This window comes from Mustela nigripes, chromosome 5 (genome assembly GCF_022355385.1).
Source record: "Mustela nigripes isolate SB6536 chromosome 5, MUSNIG.SB6536, whole genome shotgun sequence".
Taxonomy (NCBI): Eukaryota; Metazoa; Chordata; class Mammalia; order Carnivora; family Mustelidae; genus Mustela; species Mustela nigripes.
The window spans coordinates 118,140,269-118,165,475 of record NC_081561.1 but is presented as its reverse complement, the minus strand read 5'-3'; the positions used below and the strand labels follow the sequence as shown (position 1 = coordinate 118,165,475).

General features: G+C 38.3%; 1 protein-coding gene across 1 annotated transcript in view; it reads left to right on the top strand.

Annotated features, from left to right (window-relative positions):
* FBXL4 (F-box and leucine rich repeat protein 4) overlaps positions 1 to 12,954 on the top strand; it is an 84,937-nt gene extending 71,983 nt beyond the window's left edge. The window contains exons 8-9 of the mRNA XM_059401095.1: positions 1,931 to 2,243; positions 12,403 to 12,954. Of these exons, the coding sequence (XP_059257078.1) occupies positions 1,931 to 2,243; positions 12,403 to 12,566 (477 nt within the window). The 3' untranslated portion in view covers positions 12,567 to 12,954. The remainder of the gene's footprint in view (positions 1 to 1,930; positions 2,244 to 12,402) is intronic.
* The last annotated feature ends 12,253 nt before the right edge of the window (positions 12,955 to 25,207 follow it).

The following is a 25,207-nucleotide window of genomic DNA, read 5'->3' as shown; positions in this document are numbered from 1 at the left end:
AAATATGGTTGCTGTTGATATTTGTATTCTGGGAAATTAAGTTTTAAGGACTTGACATTGAAGTTCAGAAATACTACTAATACTGCTGGTCCCGTTACTGATGTTGTGGCTGAAACATTCGCACCTGTCATAGAAATACTGTTCGCGCTTCACAGCAGGTCCAGGGGTCACCAGAACAGTAACACGGACGGATCTTTGTTGACACTTTAATACCATGTTTATTTCAGTTTCTTTCTGTCAACTGACCAGAGGACAAGATGACTGATTTTAGTTTTGACCATCAAAATAATAACAATCAGAATCATGGGTTTTAGAAAGTTTTAAAGTTACTTCTTTGTAAAGAAGTTAATTGACTGCAGTAATTTTCAAAGCTACAGGTTTGTATAGTTCAGGTACACTTACTTAAGTAGTTATATTGCCCCCCGCCCAAGCCTGTTTCTCATGGTCTCCTGCATGATTCTCCCACACACAGTTCCAAAGACCAGAACCTTCAAAATCATCATGACTACACCTAAGCCATCAGGCCTTAGTTCAGACTCAAAACATATCCCCAGATCTGTCCATTTCTCCAGTTCCACTGCTGTAAGCTTCATCCAAGCCTTTGTCTCTACATGCTCATGCAACTGAGCTTCCTCTCTCTTCTTACCCACCATAGACCATCCTCCAGACAGAAGCCAGAGGAATTTTTCTTTTAATGTAGATCATATTTGTTTCAAACCCTCCATTGATTCCTTGGCTTAATGGCCTGACCCCTGCATAGCTGTCGCCTTCGTGGTCTCTCTCCTTACTCCCCTTGGGTCTCGTCACTCACCTTGGGCCACACCGGGTCCTACATCTGTTCCTTGAATGCACTGGGTTCATTCCTGGAAATCCCAGCAGTCACCAGTCCCTCACTCCCTCCTTCCCTCCTCGCTACCTTCTTCCCTCCGTCCACCACACCGCATACCGAGCACTGGACAGACGGATCTCCCTATTTTATTATTTTCACACCACTTTTCACTCTCTGAATTTATTTGGCTCATTTGTCTGTAAGGTCTTTTCCCAAAAATGTGAACAAAGTCTTTGTATTCCGGTTCCCTGTTGTTCTAGCCTCAGTGATGCTGGCACATGGTAGTTGAAAAAAGAAATAAATGAATGAACAAAAGGAAATAATAATTGGAAGTGGTAGCTCTTTTGCTTCCTTTTGACTTCTGGTGATCATTTTGGTACCTGATTCTAAAACAAATGGAAGTCTTAAAAGAAACCTGTTGAAACAAACATTATTAAAGTGTATGAAGCCTGTGAACTGAAATGTTTAATCCTCGTCTGGTCGGGGAGTAGCCTGTGATCAGGAAGTAAACTAGTGGACACCTGCAGTAAGTGACACTAGCATATGATGATCTAAGTTATTTTTGTGCTGTATATCCAGTCCCCAAATACCTCATTTGACTCCACGCCAGTATCATTATTAGTACTCTCAGCAGATTCACATACTATTTCAGAGCCTGGCGAAGTGCACAGCTTTGTCAGGGCGATCTTCTATACCCACCAAAGCTGATGAATTATGTATAAAAGAGAAGAAACTAGGCCCCGTCGATGAGAAGCGGCAGCGAGGTCAGAATGGAAGGCATTCAGAACAACACAAAGTCCTCACATTCTTTATGAGGGTTTCATACTGTTTTGGGATTTCATTCATGAAGTCCCCTGTCTGGAGTTCTGTTAAATGGATTTTTAAGTAGGTGATGGTTCTTGCTGTTTCATGAGACAGTGGCACATCCATGAGACGAGTGGGTAGATCGGTATTATCAAGAACGTGGGTCTGTTTACATGGAAGCAGACAATAGATGATTAATACTGTTTTAACTTAAATAAAAAGAGTGTTTTAACTCGCTCTACACAGTTTGTATTTCTGAGCACAGCACGTCAGAGACTGGAATGATTTGCTTTCCAGATTGAAGACTATGACGTGATAGCCAGCATGATAGGAGCCAAGTGTAAAAAACTCCGAACACTGGACCTGTGGAGATGTAAGAACATCACCGAGAATGGGATTGCGGAGCTGGCGTCCGGCTGCCCGCTTCTGGAGGAGCTCGACCTGGGCTGGTGCCCCACGCTGCAGAGCAGCACCGGGTGCTTCGCCAGACTGGCGCGCCAGCTCCCCAACTTGCAAAAACTCTTCCTCACCGCTAACAGGTCCGTGTGCGACACAGACATCGAAGAGCTGGCGTGTAATTGTAGCAGATTACGGCAACTGGACATATTAGGTAAGGGTGCGTAGAGAGATTTGTTTTAAAGCCTTGACATGACTTGTTGCAAGGAAAGAGAAAAAACAAAAAACACTTCGTGGATACAGTAAAATGTTGTCCTGATAAGGCTGCTTGGTTCGAGGAGGTACAAGATAGGCAAATTGATACCGAGAATAATGGGTAAAAGAGTAAGGAAAATAACAGAATTTTGTAGTTGAATCTAGCAGAAAGCTCCTTTAAACAAACACTAATTCTTGGTCTAGTAAGAAGAGTGAAAATTTATATGAGCTATGTTCTCCATTTTTATTAAAGACAGAGAAGAAATTAATCCATTTTTATAATGAATTATACACACACACACACACTTCTTGATGATAAACTCGTTATTAAGGAATATTGCCAAATCTTCGTTCCTGATCATTCTAGATTTTAGGAATAGTTCTGCCCCAGTGAAGATCTGTTGAAAAACCCTTCCCAGTTCTGGGATTCCTTGTGTTCTTACTGCAGTCCGTCAGCGGGAGCCCTGCGAGGTGTTGCTGGCAACACCAGACTTACAATTGCCCCTACAGTTGGTGCTCTGGGACTCTTATAGCACTCGTACTGTGTTCTCTAATAATCTGTGAGTATTTGTAGGTTAGCCCATGAAGTGCTAATTATATCCTTTTCCGTTTATTAAACATTCAACAACAGGAAAACCTGAAGATTTCCAGCTTCTGAGTTTGGTTTCCTTGAAAACTCACAGTCCAGGTTGCATGTTACTTATTCAAGCTACTTTTAGACAGAAATTCTTGCCTAAAAATTTAGGAAGAAATTCTTGCCTATTGCATGTACATTTTGGGCTAGCTACTTCATCTATGTTGTATTTCTTTATTCTTCCTAGCTCAGAGAATCGGCTATCATTGTTTTTTATAGAAGGGGGACTGGAGCCCAGCAATTAGTATATGGCAGAACAGTGGTTCAAATGCCAAGTTTTGGGCCCCAGCATAGTGAGCACTTTTTTTCCATCCCACCACACCTGCTTTTCTTTGCTTCTTTCTTTTCCTTCCTACCTACGTTCCACCTTGAATTAGTCTGGACCTTTTGTGTAAGAGAAGTATTGGGGGAAGTTCAAGAACATGAGAGAGAATGAGGAGCAGTGGCCAGGGCCGTTAAAATTGGATTGCTAATCACATTAGGCTTTGCTTCAGAGGATTGGTGGTATTGTTGGTTAATTCCTGTCTTTCAACCCTCCCCCTCAAAACCTCATACAGCAGAGATGAAGAGTAGCCAGTGTCTGAAAGAGATGCTACAGAACCATAAAGATAGTCGGTAACACTGATCTAAAACAAAAGCACAGTTGTGGTGAACAATGGGGTAGGTGGTCCAGTGGCCTAACTTTGGCCAACAAATGGATGAATTACTTGACAGAGACATAGAAGAAAAATAGGTAAGAAGTATAATGGCTTCTTTTTGAAAACATTTGTAACTTTCCTAAATGTAAGAGCAAAGAAGTATGGAAGGTTCCAGTCCAAGATGGCAACATAGGAATACCCTGAACTTACCTCCATGGAGCACACCCATTTATGCCTGTTTATAGAACAGTTCATCCTGCAGAAGAGCTGAAGGCTGACTGAACATCTTCTGCAAGGCGGGAGATAGAACAGCAACAATAATTGAAACACAGTAACAGAAGGAACCCCCCCCCCCAGGCCTGACAATGCCAACAGCAGTGGTGGGGGAGAGTACTGAGGGATGGGGACCAGATCTCTCTGTCCTTGGGCAGAGAAAGAAAGCCTCAGTATAGAAGAGCAACTAGCATACAAAAGAGACAACACTGGGAACCCTGCCAAACTGCATTGGCACTGGGGGCTTACTCTCTGGGTAGGAGAGACTGGAGAACAACACGGTTTTTGTTCCCACACCACCCCCCAAAAAAAGCCTAGACCCCAGCAGGATCTGGAAACCACAGTTCCCAGTCATCACAGTGAAGCTGCGACCTCAGTGAGACCAGGGTCCACAAGTCCCCTTTGGGGACAGTGGCACTAGGGCATAGAAAATAAGCTGTGGGATTTTTGTGTGTGTGTCTTGTTTCTATTTTTGTTTTCATTTTTATCTTTTTTGCTTTTCTCACTTTTTCTGTTCCTCTTCATCTTCTATTATTATTATTATTATTTTCTTTCCCCAGAAAGCCATGATCTGAAAGAGCAGCTAGTATATAAAAGAGTTGGTGCTAGAAGTCCACCAAACAGTGGGAGGAGCTGCTAGGATGCTCTCAGAGTGGGTGGGGCTGATGGACATGGTCTGCACTCCCCCTCCACCTTGAAGGCACAGACCACTGCACAGTCTGGGCACCCTAACGAGCCTGGTGCTTCAGTGATCCCTGGGCCCTTAGCCCACACCAGCCCCAGCTGTCCCACCAAGGCAGTCACAAAGTGGTGCACACCAGGACACACCTGTTGGTTCTACTACAGCTCCAGCCTTCACACCAAGGTGACCCAGGTGCAAAACACCCCAAAACACTCTAGGCCCACACTGCTTTGGCTTCAGATGACTTGCTAGGACACCCCCAGTGCAGAGTGCTTCAGACCATCTTGGCTGACGTCTGCTTCAGATCCAGACACTCTGCCAGGGTGCCTCCTGGGTGGAGCACCCCAGGTACCCTACGCCCATGCCTGCATTGATTTCAGCCCAGGGCCCCCTGGGTGGAGCACCCCAGAACACTGCCACCCTTGCCAGTGTCAGCTCCAGCGACCCAGCCAGGGCACCTGCTCCATGGAACACCATGGGACAACCCAACTTGCACCCAGTTCAGTTTCAGCCATCCTGCCAGGGTATGTTTTTTGTGAAGAGCCCAGGGACCACATTTTAGCTTTAGTTGTCCTGCCAAGATGCCCCCTGTGTGGGATGCCATGGAACCTCCCAGCCTGTTCTCCATCTCAACTACAGCCGCCATTCAGGGCACCTTCTGTGGGGAGACTCCAGGAACACTCCTAGTTGTATCCATTTCTGCTTCAGCTGTCCTTCCAAGATGCCTTCTGTGTGTGCAGCCCTGTATCTCCCTGGCTTGCACCCATGTTGGTTTCAGCTATCCTGCTAGGGTATCTTCTGTGTAGAGAGCTCAGGGACCTCCTGGCCTGCAACTGCATCAGTTCCAGCCACTCAGCCAGGGCACCCCCTACACAGAGCACACTGGGACACCCTGGCTCGCACCCATTTCAGCTTGAGCTGTCCTGCTAGGGTGCCCTCAGCACATAGAACCCTGGGGCACCCTGGCCTGCATCCACTTCAGTTTTAGCTATCCCGACAGGGCACTCACTATGTAGAAAGGACCCCCACTCCCTCCAGCCCATACCAGCCATAGCTCCAGCCAACCAGCAAAAATCATCAAGCATACACTCTATATAGAGAATGACCAACACGAGCCCATTCCTTCAAATTTAGGAGAAGTAGCTATTCAGTCTAATCCGTAGAAACAAACACAGAAAGTCAAGCAAAATGGGGAGACAGAGACATATGCTCCAAAGAAAGAATAAGGAAAAAACAAAACAACAAAACAAAACCCAGAAAAAGAATTAAACAAAACAGGAATAAATAATATGCCTGAAAAAGAATGTAAAGTAATGATCATAAAGATAACCAGGCTGGAAAGAAGAGTGGAAGAACCCAGTGAGACCATCAATAAAGAGATACAGAATATAAAAAAGAATAGTCAGGGTTGAAGACTACAATCACTGAAGTAAAAAACATACTAGAGGGAATCAACAGATTAGCAGACGCAGAAGAATTTATCAGAGATCTGGAAGACAGGTTAATGGAAAGCACCAAAAATGGACATTGAAAAGAGGAAATAATTTTTTTAAATGGGGATAGATTAAGTGATCTCTTGGACAACATCAAGCACACAAACATTTGCTGTATAGAGGTCCCAGAAGAGAGAAAAAGGGGTAAGAAAAAAAAAACTTACCTGAAGAAATAATAGCTGAAAATTTCCAAAGCCTAGAGAAGGAAGTAGACATCCACATCAAAGAACATTCTAAATGAGCTGAACCCAAGGAGGTCCACACTACAACACATAATAATTAAAATGTCAAAGGTTAATAAAGAGATAATCTTAAAAGCAAAAGAAAGACAAAAAGTTGCCTACCAGGGAAAACCTATAAGACTATGAGCTGATTACTCAGCAGAAACTTTGCAGGCCAGAAGAGATTGGCATGATACCTTCAAAGTGCTGCAAGGAAAACACCTATAACCAAAAATACGCTACTCAGAAAGGCTGTCATTCAGATTTAAGGGAGAGAGAGATTTTCCCAGACAAAAAATAAAGGAGTTTATCAACACTAAACCAGACTTAGAAGAAATGTTAAAGGGACTTATTTAGGGGCAAAGAAATGGCCATAATTAGAGATTAGAAAATTATGAATAAAAAGATGTAAGGTAGCACAACATATTCATAAAACATGAAGAGGGGAAAAAAGGGTACTTTTTTCTTTTTGTGTTTTGTTCTTAAAATGCGTTTGAACTTAAAGATCATGAAATTAATATAGATTGCTATACACTTAGGATGGTATTTATGAACCTCATGGTAACCACAAACCCAAACCTATAATAGATATACATAAAGAGAGAAAACAAACAAACAAAAAATGTAACACTATAGAAACACATCAATCATAAGGAAAGAGAGCAAAAGAAGAAAGGAATAGAGGAGAACTACAAAAGCAACCAGAAAACAGATAATAAAATGGCAAGAAGTACATGCCTATCAATAATTACTTTAAATGTAATTGGCCAAAATGCACCAATCAAAAGACATGGGGTGGCAGAATGGATTTGAAAACAAACAAACAAACAAAAAACCCACCTCATCTTTATCCTGACTACTAGAGACTCACTCACCTCAGACCTGAAGAGGAACACACGGAAAGTGATGGGATGGAGAAACATTCACCATGCAAATGGAAGTGGGGGAAAAAAGGGGGGGGGGTGTTGGTAGTACTTATATCAGACAAAATGTACTTTAAAACAATAACTATAATAAGAGACAGAGAAGGGCACCCCATAATGAGAAAGGGATAAATCCAACAAGAAAATGTAACACTCGTAAATATCTATGCTCCCAATACTGGAGCACCTAAATACATAGAACAAGCATTAGTGGATGTAAAGAGAGAAATTGATGGTAATAGAGCAGTAGTAGTGGACCTTAACATTCTGCTTACATCAATGATAGATCATCAAGGCAGAAAGTCAGCAAGGAAATAATGTCTTTGAATGACACATTGGACTAGCTGGACATAACAGATGTATAGAGAACATTTCTTCTGAAAACAACAGAATGTATTTTTTTTTTATTGCACATGGAACATTCTCCAGAATTGATCACATATTAGGCCACAAAACAAGCCTCAATAAATTTGAGAAGATTAAAGTCATACCATGCATGTTTTCCATCTTTTCCAATCACAACAGTATGAAACTAGAAATAAATCACAAGAAAGAAAAGTTAGAAGTAAGTCACAAGAAAAATGACTAAAAAAGATGTAAACACCTGAAGACTAAACAGCATGATACGAAACAACCAATGAATGGGTCAATGAAGCAATCAAAGAAATTTTTTAAAAAATGGAGAAAAATGAAAACAAAAACCTATGGTCCAAAATCTTTGGGACTTAGCAAAAGCAGTTCAAAGGGAAATTATAGTGATACAGGCCTGCCTCAAGAAACAAATCTCAAATAATATGACCTTACACCTAAAGGAACTAGAAAAAGAAAAACAAACAAAATCCAAGGTTAATAGAAGGATCAGAGCAGAAATAAGTGATATAGAGACCAAAAAAAAAAAAAAAAAAAAGTTTAGAAAAAATCAATGAAACCAAGAGCTGATTCCTTGAAAAGATAAATCAATGAACCCATAGCCAGACTCACCAAAAATAAAAGAGAAAGAACTCAAAATCAGAAATAAGAGCGGAGAAGTAATAACTGACACACCAGAAATACAAATAGAATACTGTGAAAACTTACATGGCCAACAAACTGGACATCCTAGAAGAAATGGCTAAAAAATCATCTGATTATCTCAATAGATGCAGAAAAAGCATTTGATAAAATTCAACATCTGTTCATGATAAGAACTCAACAAAGTGAAATAAACTTCAACATAATAATAATAAAGTGGGAAACATACCTCAATGTAATAATGGCCCACTTTATATACCCTACACAAAAATAAACCCAAACGGATGACAGAGCTAAATGTGAAACCTGAAATCACAAAAATCCTAGAAGAAACCATAGGCAGTAATTTCTCTAACATCAGCTGTAGCAAAATTTTTCTCGATATGTCTCCTAAGGCAAGGGAAACAAGGGAAACAAAAACAAAAATAAACTGTTGGAACTACATCGAAGTAAAAAGCTTTTGCACAGCAAAATAAACCAAAGGAACCTACTGAATGGGAGAAGTTATTTGCAAATGATTTATCCTGTAAGGAATTACTATCTAAAATATATAAAGAACTTCGCAATGCCAAAGAAGCAATACAATTAAAAAATAGGTAGAGGACCTGAATTGACATTTTTCCAAAGAAGACATGCAGATAGCAAATAGACATATGAAAGGTATTCAACAACACTAATCATCAGGGAAATGTACATCAAAACCACAATGAGATACCACCTTACACTTATTAGGATGGCTAAAATCAAAAACACAAGAAATAAATGCTAGTGAGGATGTGGAGATATAGGAACCCTCATGCACTGTTGGTGGGAATGTAAATGGGTACAACCACTGTGGAAAACAGTATGGAAGTGCCTCAAAAAATTACAAATAAAATTACTGTATGTTCCAGCAATTCCACTACTTAGTGTTTACTCAAAACAAAACCACAGATTCAAGACGATATATGCACCCCCATATTTATGTAGCATTATGTATTGTAGCCAAGATATGGAAGCAACCTAAGTGTCTATAAATAAAAAATGGATGAACCAAATGTGGTATGGAGATAAACCACGGAATATTTCACAGCCATGAAAAGGATGCAGTTGTGCCATTTATGAAACATGGAGGGTATTATGCTAAGTGACATGTCACACTGAGAAAGATAAGTAACATTATTTCACTCATAAGTGGAATCTTAAAACAACAGGAAATGAATAAACAAAAAGCCGAATCAGACCTATAGAGAACAGACTGATGGTTGTCAGAGGAAAGGGTGGTGAAGGGATGGGCAAAATGGGTGAAGGGGAGTAGAGATACAGGCTTCCAGTTACGGAATAAGTGCATCATGGGACTAAAAGGCACAGCATAGGGAATATAGTCGATGATAAATGGTAGCTACACTTGTGGTGAACATAGCATAATGTATAAACTTGTTGACTCACTACCTGGAACACTTGGAGTTAATGTAACATTGTAGGTCAACTGTACTCAGAAAAGAAGAGCAAGGAAGTATCATTATCAGGCCAAAACAAATTATAGCTGAAAGAGGGCCATACATGTAAATGTATTTGAACATCTTATTTCAAATACGAAGGACACAGTAAAAGTATCGATAATAATTAATAATTATGTTAACAACAATGCACTGTGTGGTTTATACTGTTGTGAGCATATGTTAACTGATTTAACCCTCACAACAACTGTATGAGGTATTTTATAGCCATAGAAGTGGAAACAGGTTGAAACAAGTTATGTGATTTGCCCAGGATCTCCAGGATATGGCTAGTAAGGACATATGAATTTGAATCAAAGTTTATGCTCCTAAACCACTATGCTGTATTTTCATTTTTATTGTTTTATGGTTTCCTTTTATTTTTAAGTGTTTGAATCCACTAAAACACACACACACACAAAAACCAAAACAAAACCAGCTTCTTAGTTAAACCCCAAGCTGATAGTGATTATGTCATTTTGTAACTGGCACATATGAACGTTAAGTGGCATACCTTCTTCATACCAAAAATGCTTACTGATCAGTACAAATCTGAGTAAGATGTAGTTCCTACCTTCAGAGAGTTTATAACCTGGCCAAAAATTAAAACAATATATAAATAACTTAAATGCATGCCAGAAACAAGGCCATTTGGAGGTTCAAAGAAAGGAGAGTACATATGATTAGAGAAATAAGAAAAAGTTTAATTAAAAAGGTTAATAGGTATTTGAAAGGTATCCTTGAAAAGTGAATAGGAAATCGGGGGGGGGGGGCATTTTAAGCAGAATGAATAGCATGAAACAAAAGCATTGGAGTTAAAAATACAGAGTATCTTCAGAGAATAGTCAAATCTAATTTGACTTAGAACGTTAGTATAATGGAGGCTTTCACGGAGAGTTTTGAACACCAGGATGAGGAATCTGCAAAGAATTAAATAAGGAAGAGCTATTATCAGGTTTTAATTCAGGGCATGAGTGATATATTTAGAGCTTTTGGGGATATTAATCTAGAAACAAGTGGTAGGTGAATTGGAGAGGGAGGAGATCAGAATCAGGGAGATTAGCTGCGGTAATCCATCTAATAAGGGTCTAACCTGGGCTGATGGAATTGGGAAATTAAACACCAGCCTTCATTCTCTCATTTATTATACACTTATTGAGCATATACCGTGTCAGGCACTGTTGCCAACACTGGAGATGGGTCAGCGAACAAGAGAGATGCGGCCCCAGCCCTGAAGGAGCGAGCTGAGAACATAGCTGTGTCGTAAGTGGATAAGGAAAGAAAAGTGCACAGCGTCCATGGCACAAGACAGGACACCCTAGCCTACATCAATTTTCAGTCTCCCGACTGCCTTCCCTGACATTCTCTTATTAGGCTTTTTGGGTCTTCTGATTTATCAGGAGACTCAGATTCTAATGACCAAGTAGAACATGGGTGGGTGAAAAACACCATGTAGCCGGGGGTCTCAGTGGAGCTTCTCTGAGCTTGTGCAACAGAAACGGCTCAAGCTAACATACATGTAAGGGAAAGGAAATGATTATGAAAATAGAGGCATCTCTCTGCGATCCCTAGGTAGGAGCTAGCTGTGGCCAAACCTTGGGAAAGACTGGAAAACCACCAAAAGGCAAGAAAGCTGTTTTTTTTTCCTTTTTCTTTCTTTTCCTGTCCTTCATGCCCAGGCACTGGCCCCCTCCCTGCTCTGCCCCTGTACACTCACAGACCCTTTTGTGTCTGCTTCTCCCTTTGGCTTTGCCTTGTTCTTTCCTTGTCACACTGGCCATCTCTATCTTGGTACACATGGCTAAATATAACACCCCCAACCAGTTTTTCTTGTCTTTAGTTGGAGAGATCTATGGACACGGAAGGCTTTACTGAATTCCCATTCTGAATTCCCAGGAGAATCCGGGGGCCAGCCACAGTCAAGAGAGCTGTATAGTTACCACTTCTAGAGCCCATGGCAGGGAAGGGAGTCAAAGGATTTCTTAAAGGGAAAAAGGCATAGATGAACTATGTGATAGGATTGTGATTTTTTTTTTCTCTCCCTAGAAAACCTGTAGTTAAAGCAAGGTTGTTGTCGTTTTGTTTTTTTATAACAGATATCCTAAAGCCTAATGGTATTTGGTATTTACTGAGTATCTGCTAGGTAGCAGGTGTTTTCATAATGTATGTAATTGAGCTGCTCCTCAAACGTCCCATAGTGTCTTCACATTTACCATGGGCTACACGGTACCCAGCATCCACCATCTGATTTCTGGTAATGCCATTTTATACCCACTGCTTACTGTCAAACTTACCAGATTGTATTGTAGTTACTTGCTTTCAGATTTGGTAAGTGAGTTCCTTATGGCAGACACGTGTCTTACTTATCTGTGCATCACCAGCGCCTGACACAGAAGTTCCTGCAAGGGTGCTTGCTCGGCAACCACACTGCGTGGACTGTGAGGGAAAATCACTGTAAGCTTGGCCCGCAGGTTGAGGGAAAGTTGGGTGACAGAAAGAGAAAGGTCTGGAGGGGTAGGAGGTAGAAAGGAAGAGAACTGAATAGAGTATTGACAAAATTCAGATCCTAGATGCCAAGTGGGCTAGGAGAATTCAGTTCATGGTTTTTTTTTACAGGTTTATTGAAGCGTGTCTTTTGTTTAAAGAAATGCTGTTCATTTTTAAAAGGCAATTTAAGTGCATTTTAAACAATGAATAGTAAAGGTGCTCTTTATCACGACACTATCGAAATATGTTATTTATGGTGTTTTATTTTGTCTTAACAGGAACAAGAATGGTAAGTCCAGCATCCTTAAGAAAACTTCTGGAGTCTTGTAAAGATCTTTCCTTGCTTGATGTGTCCTTCTGTTCACAGATTGATAATAGAGCTGTGCTAGAACTCAACGTGAGCTTTCCAAAAGTGTTCATAAAAAAGAGCTTTACACAGTGACTTAATATGTGTTCTATAATAAAATCAATGTGCTTTTGTAGGGTTTTATTTTACGGTTGGTTCTGTTTAGTTTATATAATGGTGGGAATGTCTTTATGTTCCATGAAGGCATTTGTAGATTTTGAAGAAAAATATGAAATTGTCCATTAAATCACGTAAAAATGTAAATGAATGTTTTCATAAAATATTGCAAGCACTTTTGTTGAAGAGTATGTGAGTGGCTCACATTATTTTTATCTTATGTTAATCAGTAATATTATTCTTTATTAAGTAATTACATGTGTAATAAAAGAGTAATATGGAAACCTTTTAACTTATTTTTAAAGGAATGTGTTGATCCAGAAAGTATCATGATATTTAAAAATAAAATTAATTTTTCACACCTCCATGTAAGGATGTCTTATTAATAAGCCTTATGACCTGACCAGTGTTTTGTTTAGGTATATACAGAATTTCCAGAATTAGTTGGGGAAAGGTGATACATTAACTCTTTGACTTGAAAATTTTAGTTTTTCCATTTTCCTTCTGACATATATACCTATTTTACTAGGTAAAATGTGACACATCTTAGCAGATTCTACTTTTTATACTGGATCATACCAGTATAAAAATATGAGCATAATCAAGAACAGAGGTAAACTGCTAAAGAAAACAGAGGTAAACTACTAAAGAAAAAACTTCCTAGTTATTAAGCAGATGCCTTAAAAATTTGCCAGGGGTAAAGGTTTAAGACTTCTGAAATATATATGTGGGTTTCATTTTATATATATATTTTTATACACATTTATATATATATATCTCATTTATATATAATATATATATAGACTACTATATATGTTTTATATATAAAAATAAATATTATATATATTTATATATTTTCCACCCCCATGGCCTAGCACCTTAAATAATTAGGAATCTGTTACAGTGGAGGAAAAACAAACAACATTGTTTTGTTAAATAGTGAATTGATTTAGTTCTGCTGCTAAAAAAGTAAACAGAAAATGTTCTGTGGTGTGAAAAGACAAGGTTTTTTCTGTTTGTTTGTTTTTTCTTTTTATTCATTTATTTTTATTTATTTGACAGACAGATCACAAGTAGGCAGAGAGGCAGGCAGAGAGAGAGGAGGAAGCAGGCTCCCTGCTGAGCAGAGAGCCCGATGTGATGCGGGGCTCCATCCCAGGACTCTGGGATCATGACCTGAGCCAAAGGCAGAGGCTTTAACCCACTGAGCCACCCAGGCGCCTCGACAAGGCTGTTTTAACTAGCAAACTAAGTATATGGTATAACAATATTTATTTTCCCACATAGAGCAAAATTTATTTTCCCACATAGAGTTAAATTCCAACTTCTGCACATCCTAGAGTAATCCTATAGAGCTGTGCTGTCCGGTAGGACAGCAGCCACTAGCCATGTGTAGCTATATTATTTAATTGTAGTTAACTGAAATGTAATAAAAAATTCCATACTTCAGGGGCACCTGGGTGGCTCAGTCATTAAGCATCTGCCTTCAGCTTAGGTCATGATCCCAGGGTCCTGGGATTGAGCCCCACATCGGCTCCCTGCTCATCGGGAAGCCTGCTTCTCCCTCTCCCACTCCCCCTGCTTATATTCCCTCTCTCGTTGTCTGTCTGTCTGTCTGTCTGTCTCTCTCTCTCTCTCTCTCCCCCTCTCTGTCAAATAAGTAAAATCTTAAAAAAAAAAAATTCCATACCTCAGTTGCATTAGCCACATCTCCAATGTTCATTAGTCACCTGGGCTATCATATTGGATAGCATTATTCTAGAATTTCTTGTAGTCATTTAAGAAAAAGCACATTCAGCTAAAAAATAAGCGTGATTAATATATGTCTCTAGGCAATTTTTGAGGGTATTCTCAACAATATAGACATGAAAGCATTGCCCCCCCAAAGTAGTTAAGTGAGTGAATTTATACATATGACAAATATTAGGCATTCAATAAATATTTGTTGAATGAATAAGAAGGTATTATTGAGTTAGACCATATAATATGTCAAACTTTAAACACGTAAAGGTTATAAATTAGTACTAGTACTAGTACTGTGCTTATTCTTTCATAGAATATAAAGAAGGTAATATTGTGACTTTTGAAATATTAAAATAGTAACAGAGTGTCCTCCATGTAAGAAACTTCTGTATGAAGGTTGCTGTCATGGCTATGACTCATTCTATCTTCTATTTCATGGCGGAAGCAAGGGGTGTTGGGACAGGTCTGGGGGTTGACCTACATTGTTACCTTCATGCACTTGGATTTTCTTTTAACTCACAAATGTATGTAAACATTTTAAGTGTTTTATCCAGTGGAACTTTTAGGAGGATGAGACTTATAAATTGACTACCGACTGGATGAAGTTGTACTTTTATCTTAAATTAGCAACTGGCATGAAGTTAGTGCTTACTTTGTGCCAGGCACACTCTGTGTGCTCTGCATTTCCTAAGTCACTGCATCTTCAAGGCAATGCTGTAAGATAGATACCATTACTTATTCCCACTTACAGTTGAGGAAACTGAGGCAAAGAAAGATGGAAGAACTTACACATGTCCACATTGTTGTTGGTGGCAGAGCCATAATACATGCCTTGGACATCTGGATTTAGGGCCAGTGATTTCAGCCCGTGTTTTACGTGTCCAGAGTGGCTTCTGACTCTAGAGCACTGGTCAACACACATTTTCTGTAACAGACTATGAGGCAAAATTAAGATTATTGTATGGGTATTATATGGTGATAGGAAAAAAAATTCCACAAAATTTTGATTGACAGAATTCAAAACATAGTATTCGAGAACAATTTTTGTGATACGGTTTTCTACCAAGAAGAACGAAATACTCTTGAGGAGGATAATATTTCACTTAGTTGGGATTCAAAGTTATTATTTCCTGTCCTCAAAATTGATTGTAAGTATTCATCTGTTAATGTTGATCTCTAGTATGATTTTACATATTTTGTCTTGGAAAATATCTTTTCATACAGATAAGTATTGCCAAGTACATATGTTAATCCATGAGAATATTTTCACTGAGCATATTTATCGCTTGGAAGGCACTGATAGAATTCTATTAGATTCTTTCTTCTTTTGGTATCTTCCTTTTAGCATGCTATTACCTTGCAGATTAATCACTTCCAGTTGAAGGTTGGGTGGAGCTCCTCAATTGCACATTTGAATAGATTTGAAAAATGTAAATTTCCTTTACATTTGCATCAGGGTCCCAAAAAACCACTGCTGGACTTATGGTTAAAGCTCAGAAAATGCATGCTGCAGATTTGCGTGAGAATGGAGATGCGGCTTCTTGTCTTACCTTCTGATAGCACAGGAAATATATAAAGCTGCTCGGTGTTACTTTGTGATTCAAATCACATTAGTTGTCACCAAAATTACTTTAGTATGTGTTTCGCATATGAGCAATGTTCTGCTGGTTCTGTTTCCTGAGCTTCTGATTCAGTAGAATGCACATTTTAATGAGCAGTCAGTTGACCCTGCTGGTCTGAGGGCCACCCTTTGAAAAGCACTACTCCAGAATGCTCTTTGAGTCTGGAGAAACCTTTTCCTGAATTCCACATTCAGTGGGAATAACTGTTCCCAATGTTTTGCAGTATTTCAGTTCTGGGTCAAAATTCATTACAAAACAGGATCAAGTCTGCAACAAAGGCTATATCCAAAGCCAATCCGTGTTTTGTAATCATGATTGAAGGTATTTCTTCAGGTCCAGAAAAATTGCAATAACTGTTCTGAACTCAAAAACTCACGATAAAACTACCACTGTTAAGCCGACAGGCTGCAGTGTAGTAGGACAGTTCGGGATATTAAGCTTCTAAAGCCGACAGACGATTCCTGAGGCTGGTTCCGTGGCCTTCACTGCCCAGGGCAGGGTCATTAGCACAAGGTCAGGTCACATGTATTCCACAAATAGCTGCCATAAATAATACAGTAAATAACCATTGTTATTTGTATGAGTTTTCAACACTTTGCATGTTCACAAGTTTTATAAATTTGACCGACTCAGCCTTTTTTCTTGCTCCCCACATATTTTGACCATCAAATGTGACACATCTTAGCAGAGTCTACTTCAGGTTGCCCTGAAGTCCTTTTTCTTAACTTCTGAGAAAATACTCTTGTCCGTGGTTTCTTTCCTGTAGTTGCTCCACACAGATTATTTGTAGAAACTCACTCTCCAGTCACTTCAGCCCTAGCACTGACGTAGCCAATAAACAACAAGAACGAGGCGGTAGCAGTAACATCTGTTGACTCAGCAAGAGCCAGGGGAAACGACTCAGAATCATGTGCTTTGTTTTTTTATTGACTATTGATGTTACTCCCAATGTCCTCAATTCTTCCAGCCACTGTTCTTGCCAAAAGCCTAATTAAATAATCGAAGCAAGTTTACTTTGGACACTTTTCTGTAGCTGATGAATCAAAAAACAATTTAATTAACTCACCATTGGTAGCAGGCTTTCCTTGTGGGGCTAATGAATGAACCACTCGGATGCTTACCTTGGCTGCAGCTTTATTTTCATTTTTCTTTTATTTTTAGAAAGACGTTCTGTAATGAGTAATGAGATTACTTGTTTCAAATTTCATTTTTCTGGCCACTGTGATGAGTACTTTATCTGATAATTCCATTGTATGTATAGTGTTCTTCCAGAACAGCTACAGTGTCATTGCTCAGTAAACACAATGCTTTGCCATCTACTGTGGTAACAGAATTATCCATACTGCACTGTGCCTAAAACACAGGAAACTCAGAGTCCACATTTTTTTTTCTTTTTCTTTTTGTTCTGGCATTATGGGTGTCCACTGGTCATAAGACATGGTGGTGTGGCAATATATGTGGCATTCAGAATGTGGAGAGTTAATGACTACATTTGTACTGTGTAAGCTGAGAGATCCGTGGGTCTCTGCCTGAGCCACTCACCCCTTTCGAGGGGGTGTGGAAGCAACCATAGACAGCATATAAATGAATGTGACTGCATTCCAGTAAAACTCTATTTGCTTATGGACACTGGAAGTTCAATTTCATGTAATTTTCATGTGTCAAAAATACTCTTCTTCCTTTGATTTATTTTATTCTTATTTATTTATTTTTTTACCATTAAAAAATGTTAAAGCCCTTTTCAAGTGGCTGTCTGAATTTGGCTGGTGGACCAAATCTTTGACCTTTGTTCTTGGATATTCCCAAATCATTACTAAGCTCAGGTGTGCCCATTCCTAATTTTATACACCACTCTCAAATCTGTTCTCAGCATTTATCTTTCTCACTTTACCATTTTAAAGGCCGAATACTATTCCATATTATATGTGTGTTATATATGTTATGATATATATAAATCATGTCACATATATCAATATACACATACACACATGTGTACAAACATACACATCCCACATAGTCTTTATCCATTTGTCTGTTGACATTTAGGTTGTTTCCATACCTTGGCTCTTGTGAATAATATGTAAATGATTGTGGAAGTGCAGATACCTCTTTGAGATCTTGATTTCATTTTCTTGGGATATATACCAAGAAGTGGGATTGCTGAATCATATGGTAGTTCTATTTTTAATTTTTTTAGAAACCTCCATACTGTTTTTCATAATGGCTATACCAATTTACATTCCCACCAGCAGTGTATAAGGGTTCTCTTAACAAGACAAAATATGTAGACTTATCTATTAAAATCTGAAGCCAAATGACCCATCGTTATTAATATTGTCAACTGACTTAAGTTTTTTAATATTTATTAGCATTTGGGTAAGATAAATTATCTTCCCAGTGGCTAGTAGTAGATTAAAATACTTTCCTAACTCTATGAACATAAGTAAAAAAATCTCTTAATTTAAATTTCTCTGAAGTAAGACCCAAAAAACCACAAAATGCAGAAAAACATTTAGATAACATTCCTCCTTTCTTGTTGGGTGATTAATTTGGAGCCAATATGTAAAGAAGAGAAAGTGATTTTTTTTTTTAAAGAAGTGTTTTTATTTTTGGTGTTTCCCAGGAACTAACTAAAGATTGGAAACTCATATTTATAAGTATAGTAATACTAACAAAGAGATATAAAACCAAATAAAAATTTCATTTGTTTACCATGTATATTAATAATGAGTGTTTGACTTTTCATGTTTTACTTTATAGTATTAAAGGACACCTATTTCTGACTAGTAATTTTCATTTTCAAAGCCATTTATCACACATTTTTCAGTGTTATATCTAGTTTCCTCCTCTCTTAACACATTTAATACTAAATTAATATTTCAGAAGAACTTTTCTTTTCAGCCATTCTGAAAATTTTGTCAGTGACCCTTAACAGAATGTTAGCTATTGCTAAAGAACTATTTTAGCAACTGTCATATTATCCTTCCAGCCTAGTTCTCTAGCAGTACATTAATGTCAATAAGCAAATGAGATGATGATTGACAGCAATAGCTACAAGTCAAAAGGGAAAAGATAAATTACTTTAATCAGCGATCATGATTTATTATATATATATTATAAATGTGAATAGAGGCCAAGATTTTTCCTTTGGCACAGCAGAAAGTGTATTTAAGATTTTTGCCTATAAGTCTGAATTGTGGGCTTAAACTTTTGTACATAGGAATGCTATTAATGGTTTATTACATTTTGAAGGGAAAAGATAATTACGTTGAAATTGACATTTTCAAAGGAAGGAAGATTTTTATCAGTGTATTTGGTGAAGTAAATTGGTGCAGTGTTAGGTATAAAATTTTTAAGGAAAAACTTAAAAGCAAAGCAGTCATATGATCAGATAAATTGAGTAGATTACACCAAAGATAAAACAGCTCTTTCTGTTACAAATGTTACAAATGAGAATCTGCACAGACAACTAACTGAGATGTTTTAAATTTTATTTGTATAAAAATGCTGTTCAATGTCTAATGATTTTTATTGTTTGTATTATTCTGTACTTCCGAATAATAAGATAAGCTTGAGTATCTCATTAGCTCACTTTCAAAACTGATCATTTCAGGACACTGCTGAATATAATGGAAGGTTTGGGTAAATAGGTTTGTGTCACAGCTTCTATGAAATGAGACGAGGATAAGCCTGGTAGATGAACCATCATCTATGTGCTAAACACTCACAATCCATCCTCATGTTATGAAATGACATTAGCTCATTTTAAACTCTAAAATTACACGAGTCTGCAATTAACCTGCAGACTGCGTTCACGCTGTTATTTACTTCTCTCTCCTTTCTCAGTAATTCCCCCAAATAAGATTTATTTACTTAAAGTTTGGTTTGTTACTTAAACCAGAGTTTGACACAGTGTTTTCCTGCTGTTACGTATAAGGTATCCTGTACTGTGGCATTTGGTTTTTGTAGAAGCCAATCCCTTCCTTACTAATTAGTTCCCAGGTTCTACAGATCTTGTAGCACCAAACTATTTTTGGTGAGCTAGAATAGAAAGAATCGCACAAGATGAGACAGTCATCCATCCACTTAGTCGACCATATATATGGACCACAAATATAGGTAGAGATCTCTGTACTAGTCACATGTTAGTGTGGGGGGAATTTTCCAGAATGCATATAAATAATCACAGAGCAATTTTCACAAGAGGTTATGTGCCCCCCCCAAAAAAAATCTATGGTGAAATAAGCATGGGATACCATGAATTCAGCACAGCTAGGCAGATTTCTTTACTGCCGAACTTCAGAACCTTTTTATATCTAATGGATGCTGTGAAGGTGAGATGAGGTAAGGGTTGTGCTGTTTCCCAATTTTCTGTGGCATATTCGTCAACATTTCTTGGAAACTATAGTTTCTTAGGGCACTGTTTAGAAAGTGCTACTAAGCAGTATTATATGATGTCTTATAAAAAGTCTTTACCACAGGGGCACTGGGTTAAGCACCGCACCCTTGATTTCAGCTCAGGTCACGATCTCATGGTTGTGGGATTGAGTCCAGCATGAGGCTCCTTGCTCAGCAGGGAGTCTGCTTGAGATTCTCTCTCCCTCTGCCTCTCCCCCCACTTACATGCTTTCTCTTTCAAAATAAATAAAATCTTTTAAAAAAATTCACTACAGTAGCTTTTAATATACTTCCTCAAGATCATGCATCATAATTTATTTCTAATAAAAATATTTTAAATGTATTATTTAAGAGAAAGATTAGGAAGTTGACTAGCCACTTTGGTGATGTGATTTAAAAAAATATTTCTGAGCACGATTACTTTTTATTTTGGCCCAAAATTTCTAAGTCAAATTTTCTTCCTATATTAGACTTTTAGAAATGTGTTTACTTCTGGCACTTAAAATTTTGTGAATATGAATGATATAGTCTAGTCCGTGGGAATGGCTAAAGGAACTGCTGTACCATCTGAGGAATTTTATTATTTGTATGTAGGATTTCACTGTTATGCTGCTTTATGTAACATTTATATGTCGTGCTAGTCAGTAAGCTATTCTACTCATCAACTGTATAGTAATAGAAAAAGAAATTTTAGATTAACTTCCGATCAGTGACTATTTTAAAATGTTGAATATGTAGTATGTTTCAGTAACAACAGTTCAGAACTAGCACCTGTTTAGCTAGTCTGTGAATGAAAGAAGTAAGTAATTTATTACAAGACCATTTCTTCCCAAAGAAGATACTTTTATGTGAACCGTATTGTATGTGTAGTATACATAAAGTATATACTATATATAAAAACACAAGTATAGGGACATAGTATACATGTATACACACATATGTATGTATAGTGTAATTTTATATATACACACACACGCGTATAGGGGCATCTGGGTGGCTCAGTCTGTTAAGTGACTGCCTTCAGCTCAAGTCATGACCCAGGAGTCCTGGGATCGAGTCCCATGTCAGGCTCCCTGCTCAGCGGGGAGTCTGCTGCTCCCTCTGCCTCTACCCCTTACCCCTGCTCGTGGTCTCCCTCTCTTTCTCACTCTGTATCTTAAATAAATAAAAATTTTAAAAAAATACATACATTTCAGTCTTTTAAGTAAATATGTGTTTAATTAATTTTGTTAATTTCTTTTTTGGTGGGAAGTTCTGTTTCTGCAGTGTTTTCTATAGGACATTTGTAAACTGCTGCTAAGATTACAACCACAAAAGCTCGAGAATTATTAATACCAACACAGACTCTGGCACACCACTGTTCTTATTTGAGATGTTTTTGCTGACAGATACCCCAAATGGAGAATTGATAGTGTTAAAGCCCTGTTTCCTTCGCTTAAGAGTTCTAAAAATGATTCCACCCAGTAAAACCTAAAATAAATATTCATAAGTCCTTATAATCAGAAATATTTGTAAAATTGAAAGATCTGAAAAATGTTTCTAGCATATGTTTCCTTAGCATCTGTCAGCAGTGTGTCTGACCATGTGTAGCTACATAGAAAAGAGAAAAAATATTAGACTACTCGACAACTGTTCTGCTTCCAACTTTCAAAATACCTTCTGATCCCCCTTCTATAGACATTCCTCACCAAAGTCAGGATCTCATGTCCTACTCTCAGTTCGTCACCTTGACAATGGCCTGGAGTCTGAGCAGAAGGGCATTCCAGGAGCATCATTAGGACGGATTCCTCAGCACCCACAGTCCTAAACCTCTGTAATCAGCTGCTGGCTTCAGTTTTAACTCGGTAGCCATAAATCCTCCCTCAGAAATCAATCTAGGCCATCTATTTTTTGATGTTCTGAACATTAAAACACCAAATGTTAAAGAAGGTGACTTTTGAAAACTTTTGACCAAGGTTTAACCCCCAACTCTCTGGGGAGGGAGGGATCCCTGGCTTGTAGGGCTTTCCAATTTTTGTTATGGAAATACTCCCAGTGTGACTGATTTCAGGCTTTCAGTGTGAAGTCACTCAATGCTGGGTTGGGATGAGATGCACACACTGTTCTTTTGAGTTCATGTGAACCGCCCCAGCTCACTGCTGCCAGACGGAGAAGAGGCATCAGAAGCTGTCGCTAGTTTTCCCTCAGAGGTTGCATTATCCGTGGTCAAGAGATCCTTCAAAAACAAGGACATTCTTCCTTGCCACTGACTACATTGTAAGAATAAAGTTAAAACAAACTTTCCGAAACTGTTATCGAATTGTCACTAGTAGGAAAATTAAGAATACTAAGAAGAAAAACTTTGCAAAAACTTACAAGGAGAAGCAAATTATTTTTGCTGATGTAAATCTGACATCAGTCATGTACATTGATAGAGCGTTGTGGGTTTGGGGGATTATAATTTAAAAAAGAAATTCCCCCATATTTCCATGGACTTTGAAAATGATATCCCCAGATAAATTGTGACATTTCCTTTCTGCATGTCAGTGCAATTTTACATTATGAAATTGTCATGGAGATTCATTACACCTATTTTCCAAACACAAATGACCATAACTCAAATATGTACCTATCATATACTGAACTCTAAACTGCATAAGAACATTCTATCACTAATGTATATGCAGTCACGTTGACAAGCTATGTACACATTTTTTTCACCAAGATTCTTGGAACCTCAGAATTTTTACTTTTGATATCTTTCTGTCTCAGGAACTGGGTTTTTGGTCCAGATTTGGAGGCACTTATGTACTAGCCTTTATCAGGCTACGATGAATAACAACCTGAAAAGTATCATAACATCTATTTCTTATGCAGCACGTTAGCTACTGTAGGTTGGTCGCTATGGCTGTCCTCCATGATGTGGTTCAGGTGCAGGTGGGCTCCATCCAGGACCCAGGCTGATGGAAGACCCTACCTGGGATCTGCCCTTCTAGTCAAAGGACATTGATGGAAGAGAACTGGCAGCAATGCGAAATGCCTCTCATAGTGTCCAAATGGATTCAATTTTTATTATAATTTAACTCGTTGTTAAATTAACTCGTTGTCCCTAGAATTATGGCAGGGCAATCGAATCTTCATTTTTTTTTTTTTTTCATCTCCCACCCTATTAACAAAGGGATTGGAGGTAAAGTAAGAGAGTACAGTTCTCTTTGTTTTTCCTCTTAATATTCAAACTGATATTCTTCCATTACTCTGAGATTTGCTGGTTTAAACATGATCATATGTAAGAATCATCTGGGAGCTTGTTTAAAATGTAGATTTCCAGTCCCCAAACCCCTGGAGATTCCAAGCCTAGACAGAACCCAGAAAACTACATTTCTAACAAACACCCCAGGTGTCCAAACTGATCTAAGCAGTACAGGTTCTATAAATTATATTGATAATAACAATAGTAATAACCCTTTATAGTGAGATACCATATACTATAATGTAAAATTAGTTAATACCATTCTTCCCAATTAAACATTCCTTATTTGGTGGTTGTATTTCGTCTTCGTGAATTTAACTTTAAAAAAAACCCATATTTAGGTATGTGCCATGGCGAGCACTGTGAGTTGTGTGAGACTGATGAATCACAGACCTGTACCCCTGAAACAAATAATACATTATATGTTAATAAAAAAACATATTTAGTATATTGGACTTCTGTAAGTGATAGAATTATGTTCATATGTAAGTCTTAGAAATGTGGAAATGAAATATCTTCCTATTCCTTTGAAGTGAATGTGCTTTGATTGTATTTGATTCTCCAAATCCGCAGGATAGATCCACCCCAGATTGAAATACTACAAAATTATAACTACTGCTAGATGGTGACATCCAGTGTCCCTGGTTCTCCCCTTGCTTCCTCACAATCTAATCTCCACACCTACAAACTGCTTTTAAAACATCCTCCCATAATGTCCTTTTCTCTGCTTAAAACCCTCCATCATAAAAACCAAAACCCTTATGCTCTAGGCTCTTCTCTCCCAAACTGCCGCCCTCGCCTCCGCACCTGCTCCTTGCTGCAATGCTCTTCCCCGAGGGTCTTCTCCGCTCCAGACCTTGCCCTCCTCGGGGCTCCGCTCCAGTACTGCCTTATGGACCATCTGATGAAGTAGCATATTCTCTACCCCATCAGTCCCTCGCCTTTGCACCCTACATTCTTGTCGAGGGCACTTACGCCTCTTTGACATACTATATGTTGATTTGTATCCACCCCTCTATAATTTTTATCTCAATAAGAACAAGGGCTTTGTTCTGTTCACTGCTCTGTCTCCTGGGAAGGAGACTAACACCTGGCACAGAATAGGGGCTCAGTAAATATTGCTTGAACAAATTTTGGAGATTATACACCGCGTGGCCTGTCGCCAGGCTAAGGCAAGACTATTAACATCCAAGTTTTATAACATAGGCAATGTTGTTAAAGGCAGTTTTATTTTCTCTTAATTTCCCATCTATTTTGAAAGTCACTTCAATTTATTACTTTTAGATTTACCATCCCTTTTGCAAAGTCTCTTCTTTCCACCTTTTCCTAGTCTATTTTCTAATTATGTGTGATACTTTATTTTGAATTATGGCAATTTAAAGATGATATTTCATTTCAACAAGTTTTAATTACTTAATGGAAATAGGAAACTCCAACTATGAATTCAATGCTGGTGAAAGGCACCAGATTTACACCCCCATAAAACTGAGCACTTATCTTCATGTAATACATATATGGGATAGGTATATGAATGTGGAATAGCGTTCACACTTTCTTTGGAAAACTCGAAATCTTCCTGATTAAAAGACAAACTAAAGAAATAATTTATTTCTCAGCATCCTCTGAGA